At 35.0% G+C, this 23,887-nt stretch overlaps 1 protein-coding gene across 3 annotated transcripts in view; it reads left to right on the top strand.

Moving 5' to 3' along the window:
* Positions 1-23,887, top strand: part of SPOCK3 (SPARC (osteonectin), cwcv and kazal like domains proteoglycan 3) — a gene marked incomplete at both ends in the record, with an annotated part of 222,416 nt that overhangs the window by 65,775 nt on the left and 132,754 nt on the right. For 2 of the 3 annotated variants that reach the window (XM_081999279.1, XM_081999278.1), the window contains one exon: positions 15,675-15,720. The exons of the other annotated variant lie outside the window; for it this stretch is intronic. In XM_081999279.1, the coding sequence (XP_081855405.1) occupies positions 15,675-15,720 (46 nt within the window). The remainder of the gene's footprint in view (positions 1-15,674; positions 15,721-23,887) is intronic. 3 annotated transcript variants of the gene reach the window in all.

The following is a 23,887-nucleotide window of genomic DNA, read 5'->3' as shown; positions in this document are numbered from 1 at the left end:
ATTTTTTTTTTCTTTTGATATGACTGTAATTCTGTTGTTTCAGTGGTACAGTTAAATAGGGCTTTAAATCAAGACAGGATCTGTTTTCTGCAGGTAAATGACCTATCTGTAAAAGAATTCTGGATGAAAAAATATCAGATGTTTGAATGACTTATTTTTGATAAAGTGATATAATTTTGTGTTACAGGTGTACATTATTTTAAATATTTTATGGTGCAAGTTCTTAGCTTGCTATGCATAATTCAGAAATTATGGTAAGAACATATAACTGAATAATTAGGATGCGCAATGCTGAGGTCATGTAAAGGCTATAATCCAATACGTAGGAGAAATTGGATAGCATTTTAATGTGTTGCATCCAAATTGCAACCAAGCCTCAAGGATGGGATACCATTATAAGCAGTTGGGATATATATTTCACTTTTAATGATAATACTCTACAGTGTACTACTACACATCCATGATCAATTTTGCATTCCCAGTCCTAAAGTCTGGTGCCAGGGCAACCAGTTGTTACTTGCTATCAAAAGACGTCTCAGCCTGTGTCAATCATGGGTAATTCTATGCACATTCAACTTTCCTTCTAAAACCAGTTCTACCCAGCTCTCACTGAATTTTTTCAAAACAAATACATAATAACCCAGGAGCTTTATGCTTGAGCTCTAGGTGTCGAGGTCAGTTCTTAAGTACAGTAGAGAGTTGTGTGCCTTGGAGGCAGCCTTGCCTTCCTACTGAGAATTCGAAAGAACTTAGGATTTGAGCTGGTGGATTTCATAATATAAATGGAGGGAATAGGCTTTCAGGAGATCTTAATGTTGACTCCACTTACTGATATAGATACAGGCTTTAGCCTATTTTTTAGTCTGTTTATGACATTCCTTCCCCTTGATGTGTTTAATCTTCTGGATCATCTGGGAAGAGCAGCCATTATCAAATGAGTATGGTGGTTGCTCACCATGTTAAACCTTATTTCATGACTCACTACGTGGAATCTATTCCTCCCTCTTCTGACCTTTTTTTTGGTAACATCATTCTGCTTCTCAGAAAAATAACTTTTCAGCCCCAAAATAAAGAGTTGTTCAGTGACCATTCAGAATTTAGTCCTATGCTAATGAAATACATATGACTCTATATGAGTGGCTCAGTGAGGGAGGGACCTTAAAAGGAAGGATTAGTTTTTGCTTATAAGCACAAGCACACAAGATGTTTTTGAGAGTTAAAAACGGCAAAACTGAGACTTCACTGCTTGCAGAGCTCTTTTTTTATTTTTTTTTAAAAAAGAGTTCAATTGCCACCAAGTATTAATTTTTTTGGTAACTTCTTTGTTAAGCTGCTGCATATTTTCTTTTGTCTGTCAGCTTTCCTCAGTCGAGCTAAGGCAGACAAAAAAAAACCCCAAACAGCAGTCTTCAAGGTAGTACTTTCGGACACAGAGCCAAGCCCTTCTGATCTTTGAGAAATATCTAATATAATGGTAATAGCTTTGATTTGGGTGCTGCATCAGTAAAATAAATTTTAATTTCTCAACACTAAAACACTTTAGTCCATCTTCTAAATGTTCTTCTGAATCTGTTTCTCTCTGGACTGTAACTATCAACCTTGTGAGCTGTTGACAAGATGCAGTTGACTAGCAATTGTAGACATTCAGTTTCAGCGAAATTGGGTCTTTCTTTTGATTTCCCTCAGTCTGGGCTCTAATACTTTATTAGAACTGGGGAGATGGCCTTTTATTCTCTTCTGTAGTTATCAATATGTTCAGTATGTTTAACTGATTACTTTCTTTTTTTCTTTGTATTGGAGAATGTTGCATCTTTTTTCTTTTATGGAATGAAACCAAAGAACACTGTTTCTTGTCACTGGGAGTACTTTATTTCATATAATTAAATCCATAGGTGAACCAAACGGGAAACACAGATTAGATTCCATCAACGAAAATAGGTTGTTCCTTGTGAATAGATTCTGATAAAACAGTTTTGAGGGAGCTTCTAAATTTTCGTTAATATCTTTTAAAACATAGGAATAGCAGCATGTTTGATCTTGTAAAATAGCTAAAGCAATTTAGTTGAAAAATGTTCCAGTTCAGCATTTTTATTTTATCTAAATATGAAATATAAGCTAAAGTTTTAGTACAGAAACTGTCTGATCTTGCCTTGTTAAATACTACACTATAGTAGTTTTTCTGGAAATTAAGATATCGCTTCTAAAATATACAGTCAAACTTTTATGTGCTGTAGTTTAGTGTACATGCAGAGACAGTTAAAGAGTACTTCCAGAAACTGCAAAAAATTAGAGGTAAAAATATTAATCCCTAGATTAAGGATTATGAGATGATAGTAAATAACCTGTTTTGAAAAAGTCAGTACTAACAGAGCTATGTATAATTAGTTCTGAGTTTGGAAAAATACATATGTAGCACCAATATATAATTAAATGCCTATATTTAATATAGAAAAATATTTAAGTATATATCTCTCACCTATGCAAATGTACATATACATAAAATCAATTTTGAGTTGAGGAAAGTAAAGTACATTTCCCATCCCATTATTTCATGTGGTATCTGCTACTGACTTCTGGGTTTGTGCTAAACTGATGGAGCAAAAGATTTGGAATGACTAGAGAAGGGAGTCACAGAAGATACAGGCAATTGGTTTAAGCCTTTCCCAGCACATCCCAAGGAAGCTTGCAGGATCTTTTTCCAGTTATGGAAATAACTGCTTATGTTGAAAAATGCTTTGCATCCTGACAGCATAAAAAGTAATTCCTAACATCTTTCCTCAGTCTTGTGGCAAACTTTTGAACACTTCCATTTATTAGTAGTATTTCTCATTTAAAGTATCTAATGGTTTTATGTGAATGAATAATAATTCAGTCTGTTAATTCAGCATTAACAATGCTTTGTTATTTAGTCTATGGCCAGTAGTTAGGAAAATTTGCACATCTACCTCTATTTGTATGAAAGACTGACCAAAGGCAGATGTAGTAACCTACTCAAGTCATTCATCCAGACATGTAATTTTGCATACTGTACTACTAGATTTGTAAATTCCTCACAACTTAGTGACAGGCTATGTAAATTCATGAAATACAAACTGTTGCATTTTAAGTAAATGGGCTTTTCCCTTAGAGGGCAAAGATAACAATAACATCCTAAGTGAAAGTAATTAAAATGGGTTTCCTTCTGCATTTTGAATCACAGCTATTTACTTAGTCCTCTCAGTGTGCATACCTTTCTCTCTTTAGCAAGAAGCAGCATTTGCAGACAATGAAAGAAATGTTTATTTTCTGGAAATGAGTAAAGCAGCACATACATGACTCTGCATTGGTTTCATGTTATGTAATCAGATTTGTGACTTGCGATTTCTAAGCTCTATTAAAGGTAGAAGAAACAATATAAAAGATGACAATATAACTTAGTTGTCCTTAAGTATAGGACCTTATTTCATGTAGGTCTTGGACACAGCTTACAATCTACTTTTAAGTATATACTTGTCTAGAGAAACCACTACTCAGTTACCTTTTCAATGCATATATCAACTTCTGGGATATTGAAATGGACTTCACTCATTTTGGCACTTGAGTAAGGATGTGACTGCCCTAGCATCTGAGGATATGCAGTGGTCTGCAGACAGGGCTGCACAGTTTCACCTCAGATTTCACAGGTGCCAGACACGATGGGGGAAACACTGGCCTTTGCTTTGTAAGCTCTGTGAAAAGGTGTTAAACACTCCAAATAAGAATTTTTCAAACAATGCTTACTTGCTTCTAAGTTGTTATACACAATGGAAGCACTGGGACCTGAGCAAGTATAGTGGCAAAAGTTAAAAGTTATAATGAGATGTATTGGTTATCTCATTATCTATAGAGTTGATTGGGTAATTTCTTACTAGTTATTTGCTATAAGACAAACTGGTTTCCCTAAAAACTTGGAGAAGGTATTTGTCATTTAAACAAGATATATCAGAGCCAGGGCCTGTAGGATACCTTAGGTAACATTTCTCAATAACTGGAATGAAATAATTTAAGGATTATAAACGTATGTTAACCACTAAAATCCAGCTATGGTACATCAGTGACCAAAATTTAGTGTCAGGTATTTGATGATCGTGTTGAAATGAGTTTAGTTATCTACCTAAAATTCACAGTACATTTGCACATACTGCTTTTTTTTTTTTCTTTATCTTTTCAGTTGATTAAAAAACTGCCGCCTTAAGCTTTTATCTAGGAACTTCCATGAGCATTTAATTATGTTCTCTTATACATCTTACAAACCTATTGCCCAACAGCATCAATAAAACATGTTAATGGCATGTGTCTGAAGATGCAGCATTTCTTTGTATATTATTAATTGTTTAATTGTATAAAAACAATGAAATACAATGGCAATAAAAAGTGCATGTTGAAACTGTCCATACTGTTTTTCATAGGCAATTTTTTTTCCTACAGTAACTCGGCATTATATATTCATGAGGTTTGCCGATTCATGTATTTTAAAATTCCGTAATTGCCATAGGCCCACTAGGAGCAAGAGGGCATAAAAGTACATTGAACTTGATGCTTTTTATTGACAAATTTAGGACATAATTCTTGAGAAATCTTGAATCCCATCTTGAATTAAGGAGTAGTTTGCTTACATTATGAATAGCTTTAACAAAAATAACATCTACCAAGATGTAGTTATATAATGATTGAATTTCTGAACAAATTGATAGATATGCATGTAGATTTGTTTAATATTATTTTAACAATATAAATTTTTCTATTTTTAATGTCTTTACTATCTGTGGATCTACCCCATTTGCAGTATTTTTTTTTACCCCCATCTGGTACAAGCTACATAGGCTTGACAATAATAAATATATATGTAAAAATAACCATCCAGTGTTGATATTCACAAAGAACATTGAATGAATATCTTTACCCCTCGTTTAATTACAGATTCTGAAGTGCAGCTTATGTCTTCACAGAATTTAAGTTCAGTTATTTGTTGAATTTTAGAAGTCCTCAGCTTGTTTAAAAGGGATATTTTTCTCACCAAAAAAAAATCATACAGATCATATAAAAATAGGCCCTAATTCTTTCAGCATAGCTTTGTTTTACTTATTAAAATCTGTGCAGCACTCTTAAACTGAGAGCAATAATTTTAACTGCTTCCTTCTATTACATTGCAAATGTATTGTCCTTAGTAGACCTGTGGTTTTCCTTCCATCTCATTTTCTGTTGCCTCATCTGTTCTTATTTGCTTTGTAATGATAATTATGCTGTAATTCCACTGTCATAATCTTTTGTATTCCTTAATGTCTTCTATTTTGGACTGTTTTCACTCTAGGGTGTTCTCTGTCTCCATGGCAATGAGAGGTAGACTAGAACATGTTCTGAGCCGTGGCATAAGAGACCACTACCTGTTGGGAGAAACGTACCAAAATCTTGTCCATCCGACTGGCATGATATGGCAGACCTCATGATTATCTTTGTAATGAATTTTCTCCAGACTGAAAAAAAAACCCCAAACAAACAAAAGCAACAGCAGCAAAAATATAGTATCTGTTTCATAAGTGTTTCCCAATTTTTCTCCTTGACATGGTAAAAATACAAAAACTTTCAGCTTCCTGAAAGAAGACTGATGAGCAGCACTTTTCTCTTGCTGTCCTCAGATATGGCTGCAAAAGTGTTTTCTAGAAATTGAGGGCTAAAGGCTTTGGAAATACCTTTCTTAGACACTAAGTTGACCCTTAATATCTGGACTGTTTCTGTCTTTGTGCCCTACATGTGTCTTTTGTGTCTTTCAAGGCTTCTGTCCTGGACACAATACAAAAATTTCAATAGCTGCATTATAAAAAAGAAGCAGGGGGGGGGGGGGCAGGCAGGTAAAGGCAGAAGAATTACATGAGCTCCTGTCATTTGTAGAATAGTGCAACATTTTAAGCAGGACGACATTTTTCTTCAAATTTTTATTCACCACATTTGGTCCAAGTAGGCTGCTGAGCCAGCCTACCATCCGCTCTTTTTTTTTAACCTGCAGGGCTTCAAATACCATCAGAATTGATACCTCCAGTGACTGTTCCGATTCTTATTGGTGATTTATCTCAAATGTTTTGGTTTATTTTTCATTCAACAAGAGCCCAGCATCAGGAATTATGAGACTAATGCTTCTAAAGGATGATAGATGTCTTCAGGAAAAAATGAGCTTTTCTGACTCAGTCTTAAATGAAGAAATGAAGCTATGACTGATCTTTTCCGAAAGGCATGCACATCATAAAGTACAACGGCAATGTACATCAGCCATGTTTTTAGTGCTGTGGAAAGGTACTTCCTTCTGCTGAAAGATATATCACTTGCTGTGTCCCACTGTGAAGATTTTAACATGAGAGACACTTAGAAATGGCAAATTCTATCTTGTCTCTGAATTTTATTTCTATGGTTCTCCACATCAGTCAAACTGACCCTATTTTTGAGGAGTTCCCTTATAGCCAGGGTTTGGTGTTTCATGGTGGCTTTTTTTTCCCCTTCTGCTTGTTGCTGACTTGCTAGTAATTTGGAAAAGGACTGTTTCCTAAGTTGTAAGGCGTTGCTACAGTAGATTTAATTGATACAGTAAGCTGAATAAACTGCTGAAGCTGATATTTTTTGTATCAGATACTGCTCTGGAGGGTTCCTCTAATGAAGTGTCTCAGAGCAAAGATCCAGTTTGCCTTCCCTAAAAGTGGCATCCTGCTTTTTCTGCTGCAAGGCAGAAGTGTCATTATATGGTGCAGTACAACAGAAAAAAAAATCTTTTGACTTTGTTTCTAAATATGTTCTGGAGTATGCTAAAAAACCACTAAACAGTATTTTCTTGATTAACATGTTGTTTCCCTCATACAGAATTTGGATCAGTTTTGTTCAGTAAACTGTAAGTTTTCCGTATTTCAAAAACAGAAAACTGTTTTCAATATATTTCTTATTCTTGTTTCAAATAGTGTCTTTTGTTTTGTATTTAGTATATGAGCCAATCAGTAAATACATCTATTTCCCAATTTTAAATTATGAATTTTATACCACATAGTCTGTAAAAATATTAATGAAAGGGCATAGATATCATATGGTCTTGCTCTTGAGTTTGGAAATGCCAAAATTAAAACTGCCTAGGTTTAATTTCTGTCATGTGTGCTCTGTAATCATTAATGTAGGAGGGATGAGATAAAGATCATGAGTGTACACTCTACAGAGTCATAGCCTTTGATCTGAGCATTTAGCAGCCTATCTAGCATTTTTATAACATTTGACATACTGAAAGGATGGCCTCTATTAGTGTTGAAGTACTAGAGCACTGAGTTTAGCACTTGATCTAATTGGATTCTGGGCTTGATTTTAATGATATTAATTCATCATAGATTTGCATATAAAATCTCCTATTTTTTAAAAAAGCAGGCTGAGAAAACCCTAGGAATTAGTATTTAGTGGAGTACTGACACAATTTTAATGGACTTGTAGTTCTTAAAGTAATTTGAAAGCCCAGACTTGGTTAAAAACAAACTTTCCATACATGATTTTTTTTGACATTTATAAAATGTTTTTGTTTCAAAATTGTATTTAAGCTAGAAATTTGAAATTTCCTATGACAAGAAATATATTAAACACTTTCTTTTTAGTTCAGTATTTTGTATAACCAAAACAAGCATTTCATGTGGCATAGTGTTTTAGAAGACTCTAAGCAGAGGGCAAGTTCTGTATGAGTAGTAGAAGCCCCATTGTTATTTGAGGTGCCAGGTATGCATCATCTTCTGTAGAAGGAAGTTTCAGTAGTATACAGCTACTTTGAAATAATGAGGGGAAGCTGCCAATCAAGTTAAGCAAGGCATTGTTTTCAGTAAAAAGAACCTGAGTGTCTAACAGTCAAAATTCATCAAACTTGGTATGTTTCTAGAAAATGTCTGTTTTGACAAATATCAATTTTCTAACAAAAAGCTAAACAAACGAGAAAAAAATCCATGGAAATTCTCATCCAGCTTTATGCTGACCTCTGTAACTTAGGCTACGGGGGCTACCATTCTCTATGTGGAAGACATGGGTGAAACAGTTTGGAAGTGCTTTTCTTCAGTATGTGTTGACAGACCCTGAAATTTAGGATTGCTTTCCAGATTGTAAGGAGAACATTTGTGGGTTTGGTTATGTTTTTTTTGTAATTCTGTTTCCTCTACATCTTAACAAGCCTCTTCCTCTACCAGTCCTAGCTCTACTGTTCTTGATATCTCATTCTTCCTTCACTTGCCTAGGCTTAATACCAGTCTTACCCAGATACTTTGAAATGCACATCTGAATTCTTTATTTCTTCCACCTAATTTCCACTTCCTTTTTATACCACCTTCTTCCAGTTCACTGCTCAAAAAATCGGTTGCTAATGTTGACTTCCTCCTCCTTATTTTCATTCATGTGGCAGTTCTACCCTATTTCTGCCTCCTGGCTTTATCTTCTCTACTCCTCAGTTATCAGTCCCATTCTACCAATTTGTATCCTAATGTCTATATTCCCAAATCTTGGTTTCGAAAAACTACTTTGTGACTCCTCTGTTTACTTACCTTATTCCAAACCCCTCTTTTTGTTTGGTGTGCTCTTCTCACCTGATCTACTTAATACCTTGTTTCCTCCAGTCATCGGTTACTTTTTTTTTTTTTTGCACTACAGTATTAGAATTAGTTCAATTAGTATTAGTTCAACTATCCAAGCAGGAAACATAGGTGAATAAAAAAAAAATAATACATTGCAAAAGGATAGTAGAAAAGAATTGTTCCTTTTCTTCAAATGTTTGGAGTTAGGAGTATTGACATACTGTAAAAAGTCATCGCTTCAGATAAATTTTAGTTGGAAGGTACCCCTGAGGGACCTATAATCTAGTCTCCCACTCAGAGTTGGGGCTGTTGCAACGTTGGGTTGATCAGGTCAGCTGTGGATCAGTCAAATCTTGAAAAGCCCCAAGAGCAAAGGTACCATGATCTTCATGAGAAGCTTGTTCCACTGCTGCAATATACTCTTAGTAAAGAAATATTCCCTGGTATCCTGATCTTCCCAGGCTGCAATGTATGACCTTTGTACCTCGTTTAAATCGTTGGCACTGCTGACAAGAGCTGGTAATTGCCCTTCACATGGTTGCAGGCAACCACCCATTAGCCTCCTCATTCCAGACTAAATAAATCCAGCTTTCTCAAATTCTGCTGTTCACTGTAACTCCCAGGCCATTTTCAACAGTCAGATGTTTTGCAGCCTGTACCCCACATTCCTTCCTACTTATTCCTTTCAAGGTTCAGAACTTTCCAATTCTTATTGAACCTCTTTTTTTCTGCTGGGCAAACCTTCAAGTTACTGAGGTTGCTCTGGATTGAGCCTTTGCTATTTGTTGTGTCATCTGCTCCCACTAGTTCCGTTGTTTGTGGCATGGTCTGTGTTGTTATCCGGGTTGTTACTGAAGATGTTAAATACTATGATCCCCAGAACTGACTCTGGGATGCTTTGGCCATTAGTGGGATACCAGTTGGATGTTAAGCTGTTGACCACCAATGTAATAAATTTTCAGCCCACTTAGCTGTCCAGCATTTACTTCCTCAGCTTCCAAATGAATGCACCGTGGGAGACTATATCAAAAGCCTTAGTAAAGTGAAGGTATGCTCCACCCACCATTCTCTCCTTGTGCACAAAACTGTTGTTTTATTGTAGAAAGCAGTCTGGCTGGTCAAGCGCGGTAAATCTGTAGTAGGGCTGGGCTGAGTATTCTTGTCTGTCATATGTATGGAAAAGGACTCAAAGAGGACATTTTCCATTGGTCTTTATGGGGACTGAGGTGAGGCTGCCTAGCCTGTAGTTCCCTGCATCTCGTTTCCTACATTTTATTTTTTAAGACGCCAGCTTTTTTCCCAGTTCCTGGAGATCTCCCTGATCAGTCCACCATTTTTCATAGATTCAAACTGTAGCCTCACATTCGTATTGGCCATCACTTTCAAGACACTTGGGTAAATTCCCTCCAGCCCCATAGATGTGATCTGATCTTTCTGTATAGTGTGTTACTGTTCTGACACGCTTGGCTGTCCTCTTCTCCAGACTGTGGCACTGTATGCAGAGGTCAGAGAGTAAGTTTTGCCCTTGTAGGCAAGGGCTTGTGCACTAGTGAAGAAGCACCTGAGGAAATTGAAGTGACCCTTCCGAAGAGGCATGTGAAAGTCCCACAGATGGCCTTCTACCTCACATGTGTCATCTGTTTTCAACTCTTCTCTTAACTCTATTAGACTGCAGCTCCTGTACTCTAACAAACCTATTTTAAGGCCCTCCTCACAAGTTGAATCTTGACAGCATAATAGGAGGAGCTTGGCCAAAACTTTTTGTAGTGAAAAGATGATTCATTATTTTTTTATTCATGGTGAGAAATATGAGATGCACTTTTAAAGAAACAATGTTACAAATTTTATTGGGATTTAGAAGCTTATAGTGTTTGTTCATGCTTTGATATTAATTCCTTCCTTTTCAAAATGTTTTTCAGTATTTTCTCAGTATTTCTCAATAGAAGCCTTAGTGAGCATTTGGTATTTCTTGGCAAATGATTTTGATACTGTGCTATTCAAACCTGCTGTTAGTAACGCTGCTGGTACTAAATAGACAGCTTCCACAGAAATCTTGCTGAATGAGATCTGTGAAATGGAGAGGGCTGAGAAGTGGTGGCTCTTAGCCCAGCCTCGTCAACGGTACTAGAAGCGTGAGGCAAAGAAAGGGAGCGGGATAAACATTGAATGTGGGTAGCTGAGTGCCAGAGTTGCTGGAAGCAGCAGTTGGTTCTAACTGTGCTTTGCCAGCCCTGTGAATACAGGCCTTGGGGGTGGCATGGCCCAGGAGTCTGGAGCAGCAGGGGAAGCTGACAGCAGCCTCCCTGAAGGCTGGCACTGAACAGCGAGCTAGCATCCTTTCACCTGTCACTCCAGCACCCCACTCAAGGAGGCGAGGTGCCAAACAAGTAGGGAATGGGTTTTGCAGCGAGGCTCAGTCTTGCCTGTGGGTGTTTAGGCCCTTCCCTACCAGAGGAGTGATGCTGATACTACCTCTGTGGTGGTTCATTCTTCTGGAGGTTTTCTCACATTGATTCTTTGACTTACTCAACTGATCTTTAAGATTACCTGATTCCCTTCCCCCTGGATGTGAAGTGCCACTGCCTTTATCTGTCTGTGAGCTGCTTTATGCACTGAACTACTTCTGGTGGTTTTGGCTAAACTAATTATATTTCTAATGGGAGACTTAATTATATTTCTAATGGTGGTAGATTTCCCATATGATGGAAGCTTTGATGGTGTCTCATCCTTTTATTGCTGTAACACTTCTCCATATCACCATCAATTTAAGGATCTACACGGTAATGGCAGCCTTGCTGAGATTAGGCTGAAGGTCCTGGAGCAAGATGTAAGTGGGAAAAAAAATTTCTGCACACTGTTGGTACTACTTTTTTTTTTTTAGCACTGGAAAGAGGTTGGGACAGGTATTCAGGTGACAACCTTACTACAGCTTTTTCAGTGAGATTTAGAGTATAAATATGTGTTATGGAGTCACTGGGAAGGTTTGTTGCAGATGAGTCAAACCCTCTGCTATTGGAATGGTGCAAAGACATGAAGGGGAGATCCTTGGTGAGCTCAAGTCTGCTGCAGAAGTGAGCTTGAGGCAAGTGGAGGACTGCAGTGTGGGACTGTTGGTTCAATTCAGTTGGTTTGTTGAAATAGAGTCTGAAAATTGCATAGCTACCAAATAACAAAGAGAAAATTTGAGTGGAATTCTGTATGGGCAGAATTTAGTTGGACATTGAATAAAATTCAGGAAATCTTTCCTGCTTTGGTAACTGTTAGAAGTATTGCTTCTTGAAAAGGCATTATGTATGAAGCAATACCCCACATTGAACAGTTGTCTATTGGACTTTTCCCTAAATTGGTAGTTTGTAACTCACACAATTAATAACAACTCTGCTGTAAAACCTGTGCTTTAGCAGTGAAGTTATACTTGGATAAAATACAAAGATAATTATAAATTTGGAAAACTGCTTCAATTTCAGTGGATTCTCTAACACAGATCAGCTTTGATTTTAATAGATAGGCTTTTAATGCATAGGCCATACTAGAGGTAAAATGTGAACACAAAACAAGGACTGGATTTGCTTTATCCATTTTTTCAGGTCAACCTTGGTCTGAAAATATTTGTGAAGAAATTGCCCTCCTTGCTCTAGGACACCTGCTGTTCTCTGAGTCACTCGTCATATCTACCATGTATCATTATATTCTTTAGTGATATAGATTTCTGTTGGATAGTAATTCACATGATGTCAGCAATACGTGGCAGCACCTACAGAAAATGTTGCGGAGGAGGGATCAATAAAATGGTGTAACAAATGCTGTACACAAGAAAGGAAATTAATAGGATCATATTTTTGTATCTCTATTGAAAGCAATGAAAGTGTTTGAGGCAAAATACAATTTTTTTCTAAACTTTTCTGATTAAGCTGCTTTTGGTCATTTTGAGTCTTTTTCTTAAAGTTGTCAGATTTTCAGACTACATACATGATGTTTTTTTAAGGTAAGCCATTTTCAGGAAAAGTAAAAAATATGTATTAGTTTCAAAGTGTGTATGTAATTGTGGCATGAACTTCAATTCTTAGAAACACTTCATCACAATGACCCTGACTGAGCATAATGCTTAAACATGCATAAATTTAAGACATTTAGACTCATTGAAGTCCATCATACATGGCTATTACAGAGGGAGACTGGAAAGAATTACTGACATTTCACATAGTTTCAAGTAGAGCAGTAAGGATGAATTTTCTATTTAAAATGTATGGATACCTTTAGCTAGAAAATGTTGAAAAAGTGATATAGTTACTGTGACAAATTTGTGACTTTCTTCTGTATACTTTTACGACATGCCCTTTAATATGCTGAGGACAAAGGCAACGAAACCCATGAAGAAAATCAGAAGTGATAGGCTCTGTCCTGAGGCATTGCCTTTTGCATTTATTATTGGATACTTTGCACAAGGATGTTGTGATGCTACTCAGCCTTCGCTGTAAACTCTGTATTTGTTTATTCTGTTTTTAATTCCATATTAAAACATGAAAAATTAGTCTTTGCATATTATATAATCATCTTTGTGGTATCCTGAAGAGGATATGGAACATTACAGTAATCAAACTCTTCTTGACTGAAGATCAGGGAAGGTCTGAATGTAATAGGAAGCCAGGTTCCTAAACACATGATAGGTTAAATAGCTTTAGGAATATTTGTAAAATTGTGGAACTGCAATTTATTGAAGCAATTTACTTAATCTGAGAATCAATTAACTATTTCATTTTGGTTTCAGAGGCACATAAAGATTTTATTGAACATATCCAGTAGTGGACTTCCTTTAAGTTACAGGTGATTTGAAAAATTAACTCTTTAGGAATATCAATATATGTATATGGGTAAATATATTTTGGATTTAAGGTAGAAAATTCCATGCAAAACGTAATCCATTTGGACCATAGTACAATTCAAAAACACAAAAACACCCCTCCCAACCTAAAAAGAAATGGAGGGCATAATTGGGAGAAGAATACAGAAAAAATAGCATTGTTGTGTTATGTATAGATGCATAGTGCTGCTTCACCTTGAGTGCTCTGCACAATTCTAGTCATACCATGTCAAAAAATAGACTTGGAAAAGATTCAGACAATGTAACAGGAAAGGTATGGAGTGGTTTTGTACACAGAAGTGAGTCAGATAAGACTCTTACTTCTAGAAATGCCTGAGGAATGTTATATTTGGGATCTGTGAAGCTGTCTGCAGCATAGAGATGAATAAGAATTGATTTATTTTCTGGTTAGTTGAAGGCCAACTTGAGAATGTGTAATTTATACAGGCTGCCCCTTCTACGTTCTTTCTTAAGCGTAATGCAGGTTGCTTTGCCTTGGAAGTGATTGTGGTCTCACTCAGGATGACTGCTCTTTTGTGCTAGTAGCCTTTTGTTCTAGTTACTCTAATTTTTCACCACTTTAATAAACACATTGTCTGAATAGGCTCACTGTGGGTGAATATTACTGATTTAGTAGAAAGAGCATCTACCACTTTGTTTTTTCAAGAATTGAAAGTTTTGCCAATGTGGTATGATTCGTGGAACAGCATTGCATTAAAGCTGGCTCAAACCTGTTCAGAACACCACCGTAGGAATATCATCTCCATAGTTACTATTAGTAACTAATACTAGAGTGATATAATTGGGAAACACGATCATAATTGTCATTTCTGCTTATCTCTTGCATGAATGAAAAAAAATATTGATATGCCTGTCTGTATTTACTTTCAGAAAATAGTAATTAAGAAGGCAAATACCATATACTGATTCATAGATTGTTAATCTGTGCGCCATCAGAGTAAAGGAGTGCATAAGTATTGGTACAGAACTATGGTTCTACTCTGCGCTTCCAGATTTTGTTAATTTCTTTCTTCCACCTTCAAAGCATGCATTCCCATAACAACATTCTTACTAAAAAAAATCATCAGTGAAATACAATTTAGGCTGCAACCACTTTTTCCCTTTGAGGTAAAACTGTTGAACTATTAAAACCCAAAGAATATTTTGTTCTTGTAAAGATGTGCTTGATCATATTTAAGTTGTGATTATGTGGCTTTGTCTTATACTCGTTGAGTATGAGACTTGCACTTTCACAGTAGCTCAGTTTTTTATAAATAGAGATTTCTTTATGGTGGTCTTAGTGATCTTTTATCAAGTGGAACGGAACTGCGGGATGTGACAATACATGCACTGCAGTTTGTGAACTTTAATTTATGCAGACATTAAAATGTTGGGTACAGTCTTTTTAATGTTTTGTTCTAGAGAATAATGAGTTAAATTCAGACATAATTAATAATTCTAGCAATTTTTCTGTTCCACCTGTTATCTGTGGTGCGCAGATCCATTTATTTACGTCTCAGGTATGGATTTGTAATTTATTATCAAATTTCTTGAAGTCTTGAAAGCGATTTATTTAATTCAGGTTTTTCCATCTTGACATTGTAGCCTAATACAGCTTATGACATAATTCAGAGGATATTTTATATTTAGGGAGATGATTTTTAGAAAATAGAGCTAATTAGACTTTATTCAGCTAATTAACTTATGTAATGACAGATCTTACTGATGCAGTTGAAAACTACATAGAATATTTTTCTAAAATTCATGTATCATTCTTTAAATTACAGTTATGTTTCATTGATGATGACTTTGGACCTTTGGTTTTGAAAAATCATTAATGGAAAATGTAATTAAGTTTTCAATATCTTAGAACTTAAAATGCACAAAAACTACTGTACCAGTTTAAAAGCAGTGATAGAAACATTACCTATATAAGTACTGTGAGGAATACTTTTTCTCTTTTAAATGTTTGCAAGTACCATTGTTTGAATATCATTTTTACTTAATGAGTGCAAATGGCCTCTGAATTACACTGTTTTATTCTATATGAGTAATTTGTCCCATTATGATGACTGTAATCTTTTTCTCATTTGTTTTTTACTGCTTGCCTTTTCTAGGAAGTAGAGGTTGGTATATATCTTCTGTCTTTCATGTTTCTGTGAGCTTTTCATGTATACACCGATTCCTTATGTTTTACTAAATGTAGGTTGTTTCTCCCTCTCCAGGACGATTATTTTCGTACATGGAGTCCGGGTAAATCATTTGATCAAGGTAAGATTCTACTACTAGTTATTTATATGGGATAAAATTTAAGTATTTATAATTGTGCTCCTGTTCTAGAATACCTACAGAATTCTGTGGATTTGTGTCATTTTCTCCCTCTTCATATGATTAATTTAGAGAGGTCAGAAATTCATCCCAATCACCTTTTTACATCTGGTATTTTTGCAAACTTCTATTGATTGACACCGGAGCATTAGGAACCTCCAAAGTAGCTTAAAGTTTCCCTCATATAAACAAGTTCATGGGGTTTGGGAAGTTTTGTTTTATTTTATTTATATATTTAAGTTAAGCACTGTTGTGTTTTCAGTGGGACATTTGAAGAAAAACAGGTGTACAATCTGATACTTGTCTTTTGTGGTTAAAAATATTCATTAAAACATTGAAAGTCTCTATATATCTGGCCGATAAAAGATGATCTAGAAAAACGGTTTTGGAAGGCTCTGTCATGTTCAAGTGATCTGTCTTGAGGCAAAACACAGATGGAGCTTTGAGAATGCTACAGTACAACAATTTCAGCCTTAGAGTAATTTGAGAAAACACAGCAAATTTTCACATTAAACATTCCCTTCCCCAGGCACTGGAACGTAGTATTTGCTGTCAATATAATCCACTTCATGTATGTTGTTTCAAAGTGTATGACTACTGTTGTGAAACTACTGAGAATCCTGATACTTCTTTTTTTAATTGCTACAAGGAGCGTTTCAGAGACTTTGTCTTTTCTGATTATACCAATAGCACAAATGCAATGAAACAGCAGTGTAGGGCCTTTTACACAAGAGACTGAGATAAAATAATGTTTACTCAATTTAAAGAACTTTCTCCATAATAGATACTGACTTTTAGGGGACATTTATAATTAATTATATTTTATTACAACCACATCTCTTAGAGATGGACTTTCCACCACGTTCCATGCCTTGTCATTTGAATTCAGGATTACTGTAGTAAGCCTGTGAAAGGAAATACCTTAATTTCTTAAATGAATGCACCTGGCTTGTTTTGCCAGTTTGTGGGAGAGAGGAGTAGAGGGAGGGGAAAAAAAGTCACATTTATGTTATCACTATTCTGTGAATTGTGGTGATTCTTTTGGTTTGGTGGAAATTTCTAAATGTTAATTTAGGTCCATCACAGCCTGAGTGTTTTAGAACCTGACAATTTCACAGACCAACAGACCATGCGTATCTCCTCATTATATACTAATACATTAAGAAAAAGTACTTGACTTTAGTATTCTGACTTCTCAGAGAAAAAGATTCCCTTCTTTTGGTGGAGTACCTCATCTTAAAAGCAGGCTTATCGCTTCACTACAAACATTTAGTCTATTCCTTTTCTTCTTTGGTTTTTGATAGAGGGACATGGCCTGCAAATATGTTTTTAGTATGAGAACTGGAATAGATTATACTTTAATGACTTATGGCAGCAAAATCTTTCATCAGAAGTTACTGAATTGAATATGCTGTAGATTTTGCTCATGACTTTTTTTGTTGTCACGTACTTGATATGTTTTGTGTATGTTTGTTTTTCTTTTTTTTCAGTTGGCTGTTAGTTTTTCAGAAGGTATACTGAAATACTATGTTTTCCACCAGATTTACATTTTAACTCATTGGCTTGTTCCATTACTCTGAGTTCTTGGGGATCCTGATGCTAATGTTTGTAGAATACTTTTCTGACTTTGCAAACAACCCAACTAAGAAGACATATTAAGGTTGTCTGTCCTACCTTTTTGCAAAACGCAAAATCTTTTAAAAACATGCCTACAGAGTTCAACTTTCTATTTTCATATCCTCGTTAACTGAAAACTAACTTTGAAGAGTGAAATGCTGAGTAGTTTTATCTACATTTTACTTTGTAATTTATAACTGAAAAACAAATAAGGCTGGCTTAGAACTCTTTTTAATAATAAACAGTACACTGAAGTTTTATTATTAAAAAATGTTCCCAGTGTCTTAATTTGCCAATCTATAATTTAAAAAATATCAGGTATTTTTACCTGCCAGTCCACTGCTTTTCAGTTTTCCTCCAATAACTGCTACAGCCTTTCTATTGAATTTAGCAGTAATATTGAATTGAGCTATATGTCAAAAGATTTACAGTTTCTGAAGAATTAGGTGTTTTCTAGACTTTGATTGGCATACAGATATTCTTTATATTCCAGAATATAAATAATAATAAATATAATTCCATCCTTGCATGCTGTTGTTATTTTTTTGAAAGTCTGTAAATAACATTACTGACTAGATCTGGGAGATATACTAAAAGATTGAAGATTTCCCAGTCAATATCTTGGTCTCTGTGTTGTCAGAATTGGCTTCCTCTTACTTTTGGGTATAATAGGAAATTATTTTTTGAGACGTAGCAAAATATTCCTGAGAGTAAAATATAACTATGGAAGTACCATGTACTTGTTCATACATTCAAGTCTCTATCATCAGATGGGAAAAGTGATCATGGGTGATATTTTGTGGGAAGAGCCATTCATACTGTAAAAGTGTGGCAACCTTGCAAATGTCAGTTCCTTAGGAGTGAATGTAATGTTCATGATTTACTGAAGAAATCAGGGCTTTTATGATTCCTTATGTTTGTCAGTAAAAGACATACAGCAGTGACAAGTTCAGCACATTTTTTTTTCCTCCTCGTATTATTTAATGAGATAGGAAAAAGTGAGAGTTAGTAGGCTATAAAAAATAAGTTTTAGATGTACATTCTGATAATCTCTGTAAGTGTTGTTCCAGGGCTGTGCCATAAGTGCTGTACCAGTGCCATTCCACTCTAGCTGTGTACCACTTCACTACTAAGCTTAAAACAAGTGGAGTTTAACTTTAGTTAGCTTTTTCACCTCAGTAACCATACATGTCGACTTACAGGTTTTAAATTTTTTTTTTTTTTTTTTTTAACTGAAGTGTACTCTTCAAAACAATAAATGGGGACATCACGAATGACTGTGAAGTCCTGCGATCTGTTGGGGCTTGTTGCAAGCCAAGCAATCTGTGTTAGAGAATCTTTACGACAGTTTCCTCTTCAATCTTCTGTTATTACCATTCTGGTTTGTGCAGCAGTTACTCTCTCAAGTGAGAGCATTCCATAAAAAATATTCTCCTGAATGAAAACATGAAACTCCTAGGTGGAGGACAAATATTTAAAACGTAGAGATAAACTTGCAGTAAGAGACTAAAATTGCTCACTAAAGATGATGTTTAAATAGGAGCAGTAACGACTTCCCATGGCTGTTGTCTTAAAGTTTGTAATAATACTGCTGAAGATACAGGCAGATAAGTTCCTTGAGGACAGAAATAAGGATCGTTATTTTATCCCTATCAGTGTTTTATTTCTTTTCATTTTATTTGTTTTATCAATATTTGTCTTTTCAGAAACTTACCTATAAACCTGTGAAAGTATGGAATAAGCAAGGAATCTTTTTGGCATTAAAAAAATGTGACGTTCAGGTCTACTAGACAGTATATTTTTTCCTATTTACTATGAAAATGAGGGATTATAGGAATTATTAGCACTTTTACAGAAATATTGTTTTTCTTTGCTGATCTAAGTTATAGCAACTTCACATGATGAAATTACAAATAGATATTTGGAAGTTTTAAAATCTATATATGAACAAAACATGAAGACCTTTGAACTCAGCTGACTACATGTAGTAAAGGTAGTGGTGGAATATTTAGGTTTGTGTTTTCAAATTGTTAGTAGTAATTTTAAAAATACTCAATCTCTGTTACACCCTTTTGTCTTTTAAGCTGTGGTGTAAGTACCTCGTACACATGTAACTCCTTGTTGATATCACTTGTAGTCAGACAAATGGGTTCTTGTTATTTACACTTATTATTTTGTGTATCTGTATTTTCCTCAAAATCAGCAATATATGAGAATATTTTTCAAATTATTTTTAGCCAATACCCATATTAATTTGCAGGTAGTGTTTTTGAGGAACCAGTGCTTGCCATATAGGCATATCTTTGAGGTCTACACATAGTTATTATTTTCCTAAGATTTATATGACTATTAAACCCTTTTCTAAGATTTTCATAGATTTATTTGAAAAGCCTGTGGTTCAAGGAATCGGTAGTTGTGCATATGATAATGAGTGTTTATTAGTGTCTTAATTCACTCTCTTATACTTTTGGTGTATTTTGAAAGGCATTATTATGTTAATATGATTTAAGTATGTCAAAATTTGTCAGACAGACAGATCTGTGTAGTTCTGTTGGTATTAATGAGAGGGGTTATATAGAAATACATGTCCAAGCATTCCAGGAGGTTAGCCCTTACTATGAAAATGTACAGTCATACTTACTCCTGGGCTGCAAAATCTAAGTTATTTTAAAAGATGGAAAAATACTATGATTTTCATTGCAACCCACCAATGCCATTCCTTAAAGCAACATCTGACATTTGTCCAAAGAGTACTTGTTCCCATTGAACTCTTGTTTGCTTATAAACATAAAAGATAGAAAAATGTATTTAAATAAATGTTTTGACTGTATAAGTTATACATACACACACATAAATGTTTATGTATTTCTGTAAATATCACAATGTAAATTCTTAATAAACAATCATGTGGGACAGGTATTATTGTTGGAATAAATCTGAATGTTCTATTAATCGTATTTAATTAGTGCTAAAAGGGAGGTTTTGTCCTTGCAGTGGTTTTAGAAACAAGCAATTCGGATATTTTGTGTTTTGGACTCTCCAAAGTTGCATATTTTAGTAGCTTTAATGTATGTTTTCTCAAATTAAAAAAAAAAAAAACAAAAACACAAACCCAACAAAAGAACCAAAAAAAGTTGCTAATATGTTTTTTTCATATACCACTTTTACGTTAGATAAAAATATACAGGATACTTCTGGTACACTTTATTTTTAGACTACAGATGGTAGTAGAGCTTGGAGTGTGTAGCTATTGAATAAAATTGCATACACAAAGACATTGTGTAATTTTTTAAAGCAGAAAGGATGTTTTCCTTTGCTCAATAGAAATACCTTGGAGGAACAGTGGAGTATTTTCATGTAATGGAAAATATATGAAATGACATTTCCATGGAGGATGAACACCCTGAAGGTATAGTTGGTTTGTAGATATATTTATAACATTTCTTGTAGACCATTCCACTGAATTATTTTTGGCTTTTATAGTATCAGGTTTTATTAGATGTCTATTTACAGCAGAAATATTGTAGATACCATTTCACAGCAGAAATAGATTTTGAAATAATTTCAAACACACATTTTTGTTGAGTCTTTGCCTTTTAGCATTTTTGTTTAATCTACCTAGTTCTGTAATAATTTGGGTAACTAAGGATATGCAAGTGCATCTCTAACTTGTGAATACATTTCTGCACTGTGAACTGAAACCATTTAAAGTCATATGGAATAAAATCATTTGCAAGCCCTGGGAAGTCATAAGGGAATTTAATGAAGATCCATTAGTTGAAGACTGTGAAAACAGTCATGTAGATTTACCTTAGTTACATTTGATATGTGCACTCATGATCTAGTTTTTGTAGCAAAACTATTGATGTTTTCAAACTAGAAATATATATCCATCACTTTTAAGAGAAATTGCAGTACTTTGCTATTAAAATGTATCACGTACTGTTTTAAGTGTAGTTTAGTCTTACTAGTAAATAAGCATGAAATATTTTTAACAGATTTTCATTTCTGTTCTTTTTGAAATTCAGCGTCTTCCTATAAAGGTACCATTTCTTTATCTGAGCCAACATTTTTCTGAGCCAACATTTTAATCTGGTGAACAGTTTCCAGTTTCAGGTATTTAGGTATGTTTAGGAATCCTCTTCACAGAGAAAATACACCAAATCCTGTGTTAAACAGATTCCCACTCCCTTTTTTTTTTTTTTTTTTTTTTTTAATTTTCAGCCAGCCCTTGCCTGAAAGATCTTTTGTAGATGCCTGAGGAATGCTTTAATTGTGCTTTGTCTTCATTATCTGATGCTGTGCTTTAGTGGTTCTTTTAGTATTTCTCTTTTATAAATTTCTCTACTGTAGTAGCACCGCGAAAGTGCCTTGTCCTATATGGTTCACAATCTTGGCTCCTAACTCGGATTCACTGGATAGTAACCATCTACTTTTCTAGTTCTGGGTCTCAAATTGTTTCAGTATTTATTCCTGTAGAATCATTGAATGGATTCTACATTCTTACAGCTATTTTAAGAAAGGATATATAAAGGTTTTTTAGTGAGGCTAAACCCAGCCCATAACATGAGATTTTGCTTGCCTTCAGTAGCAGTTTAACCCCTCACTCCTGCTCCCCTGCCACCCATGCTTTATGCCTTGATGTTAGGTCTGTAGAGTCACCAAATCATGAGTTGTCATAAGATAAATGAAAAAGTTTATTTTTTGTTTCTTTGTTTTTAACCTGGCTAAATCACGGATTCAGGTAACCATTCAGACCTACAAATAGTTACATAAGAAAAGTGGAAATGTTGCACAGGGCTACAGTGACTGGCTAGAGGTAGAGCTCCAGACCTTCTTCAGCTGGCAGCCTGCTGAGCAAAGGGTATGTGGAACTGTTTCTTTGCATTTCACAAACCTGCTAAAGTTTAGTCCTGCAAATCTCTTCATTTTTGAAGTTGTATTTCTGCCTACTGTGCTGAGATGTCCTAGCTAACTTGTGTTGAATCGCATGTGCCATCAGTCCCTGAGGACTGTGTGGTGGAAAATGTTTTGGTGTGTACTAGGACTGCTGCTTCTTTACAGGCTCACTTAATGGCCTAATGAACTTTCTTATGTTCAATATTCATCTTATGTTCCTGGCCACAGGAATTTAATAAGAAAGCTTGTGAAATAGCTAATAGAGGTTGTAATTAAGAATATGAAATCTGAAATACACATTACTGTTTAGTGGCAAGAGAAGAAGAAATCGCTTAATATGTCCCTTTAAAAAAACTAACCAAAGAATGTAAAGAAGAAAAAACGCTGCACATAGTTTTTCTTGAACTTAAATAGAGGAGTGACAGTTCTTAAAGCACATTTTAAGTGTTTAAAGTTGCCTTTTTGACCCATTTTTATTTAACTTCCTCATACTTAAACTGTTTTCTTATTTGTTTTCTTAACTAAGATGTTTCTTGTCTGTTTCTGTAATCCTGTTTATCTCTGGTTGACATATACACAACTCCTCAATAGTTTTTAATGTACTATATGTAAAGAACATACATCCCAGGACAAATAAGTTGCAGTATTGGCATGTAAAATTCCTCTTCGTAATATCTGTGGTGTTTTTGCATTTTGATGGACAGGATTGTGACAGAACAGTAGGATTTCAGGATTGTGCCTGAAGTTCATATGTAATTAACAGAAATTGTGCCATTATTTATCATCTGAGAAACTCTGAGAAACCACTTGACCTCTCATGTCAGAATCTGCATAGCTGGTAGTAAATAAAAACAATTTTATTATGTGGACCTTGAATATATTAGATTTGAGAACCAGTGACATGGACTAAAGGGCAGATTCAGAAGTTATATTTTAATGATTTTATTTTTTTTCCCAGAGAGAGTACTTGAAGTGCTTTAAATAAGAATAGAAGAGAAAGGAAGTGTATACTTCCAGAACATTTACTACTCTTTTATATGCTGCATAATACACAATTAAATATATTCAGGCTTTATTTTTTATTTAGCTATTCTCCTTCTAAGTCATCTCCAAGTCACAGGTTCTAAACTAATATTTCATTCATAAAAAACGTGTTCATGGATGGAAACAAATGAATTGCCTCACGTATTGAAACGTATGCTGTGAGATGGATAGGTACAACCTTGAAAATTTCAAAACAGGACTTAGCCAAAACCGCAAAAAATACCTGTAGGTCAGTAAAAAATATTTGTGGTAGTAATAAACCCAGGTTGTTAATAAAGTGCTTACTCATTAGACACTTTTCTGTATTTATCTTCTAATACAAAAAATAAGTCTAAGCTATCAAATTGTTATATTGAGTCAAGGTGCCTTTTGGAGAGAAAGACCAGGTTTGGCTGTGGAACGTCCTGTCTGAAGTATGTATTGCAGGCTCTGCTGCTCTGAAGTCATCTCACTTGACTTCTTATCTCCAGCATTCCTTCCAAGCTACTCTCCACTCCTCCTTGTCCATGTACAGAGAATACACAACTTCTTCCTTTTCTGTTCTATGCCA

The sequence above is a fragment of the Phaethon aethereus genome, assembly GCF_964289735.1.
Source record: "Phaethon aethereus genome assembly, chromosome: 4".
NCBI classification, from domain to species: domain Eukaryota; kingdom Metazoa; phylum Chordata; class Aves; order Phaethontiformes; family Phaethontidae; genus Phaethon; species Phaethon aethereus.
This window is presented reverse-complemented; position numbering and strand designations above follow the sequence as displayed.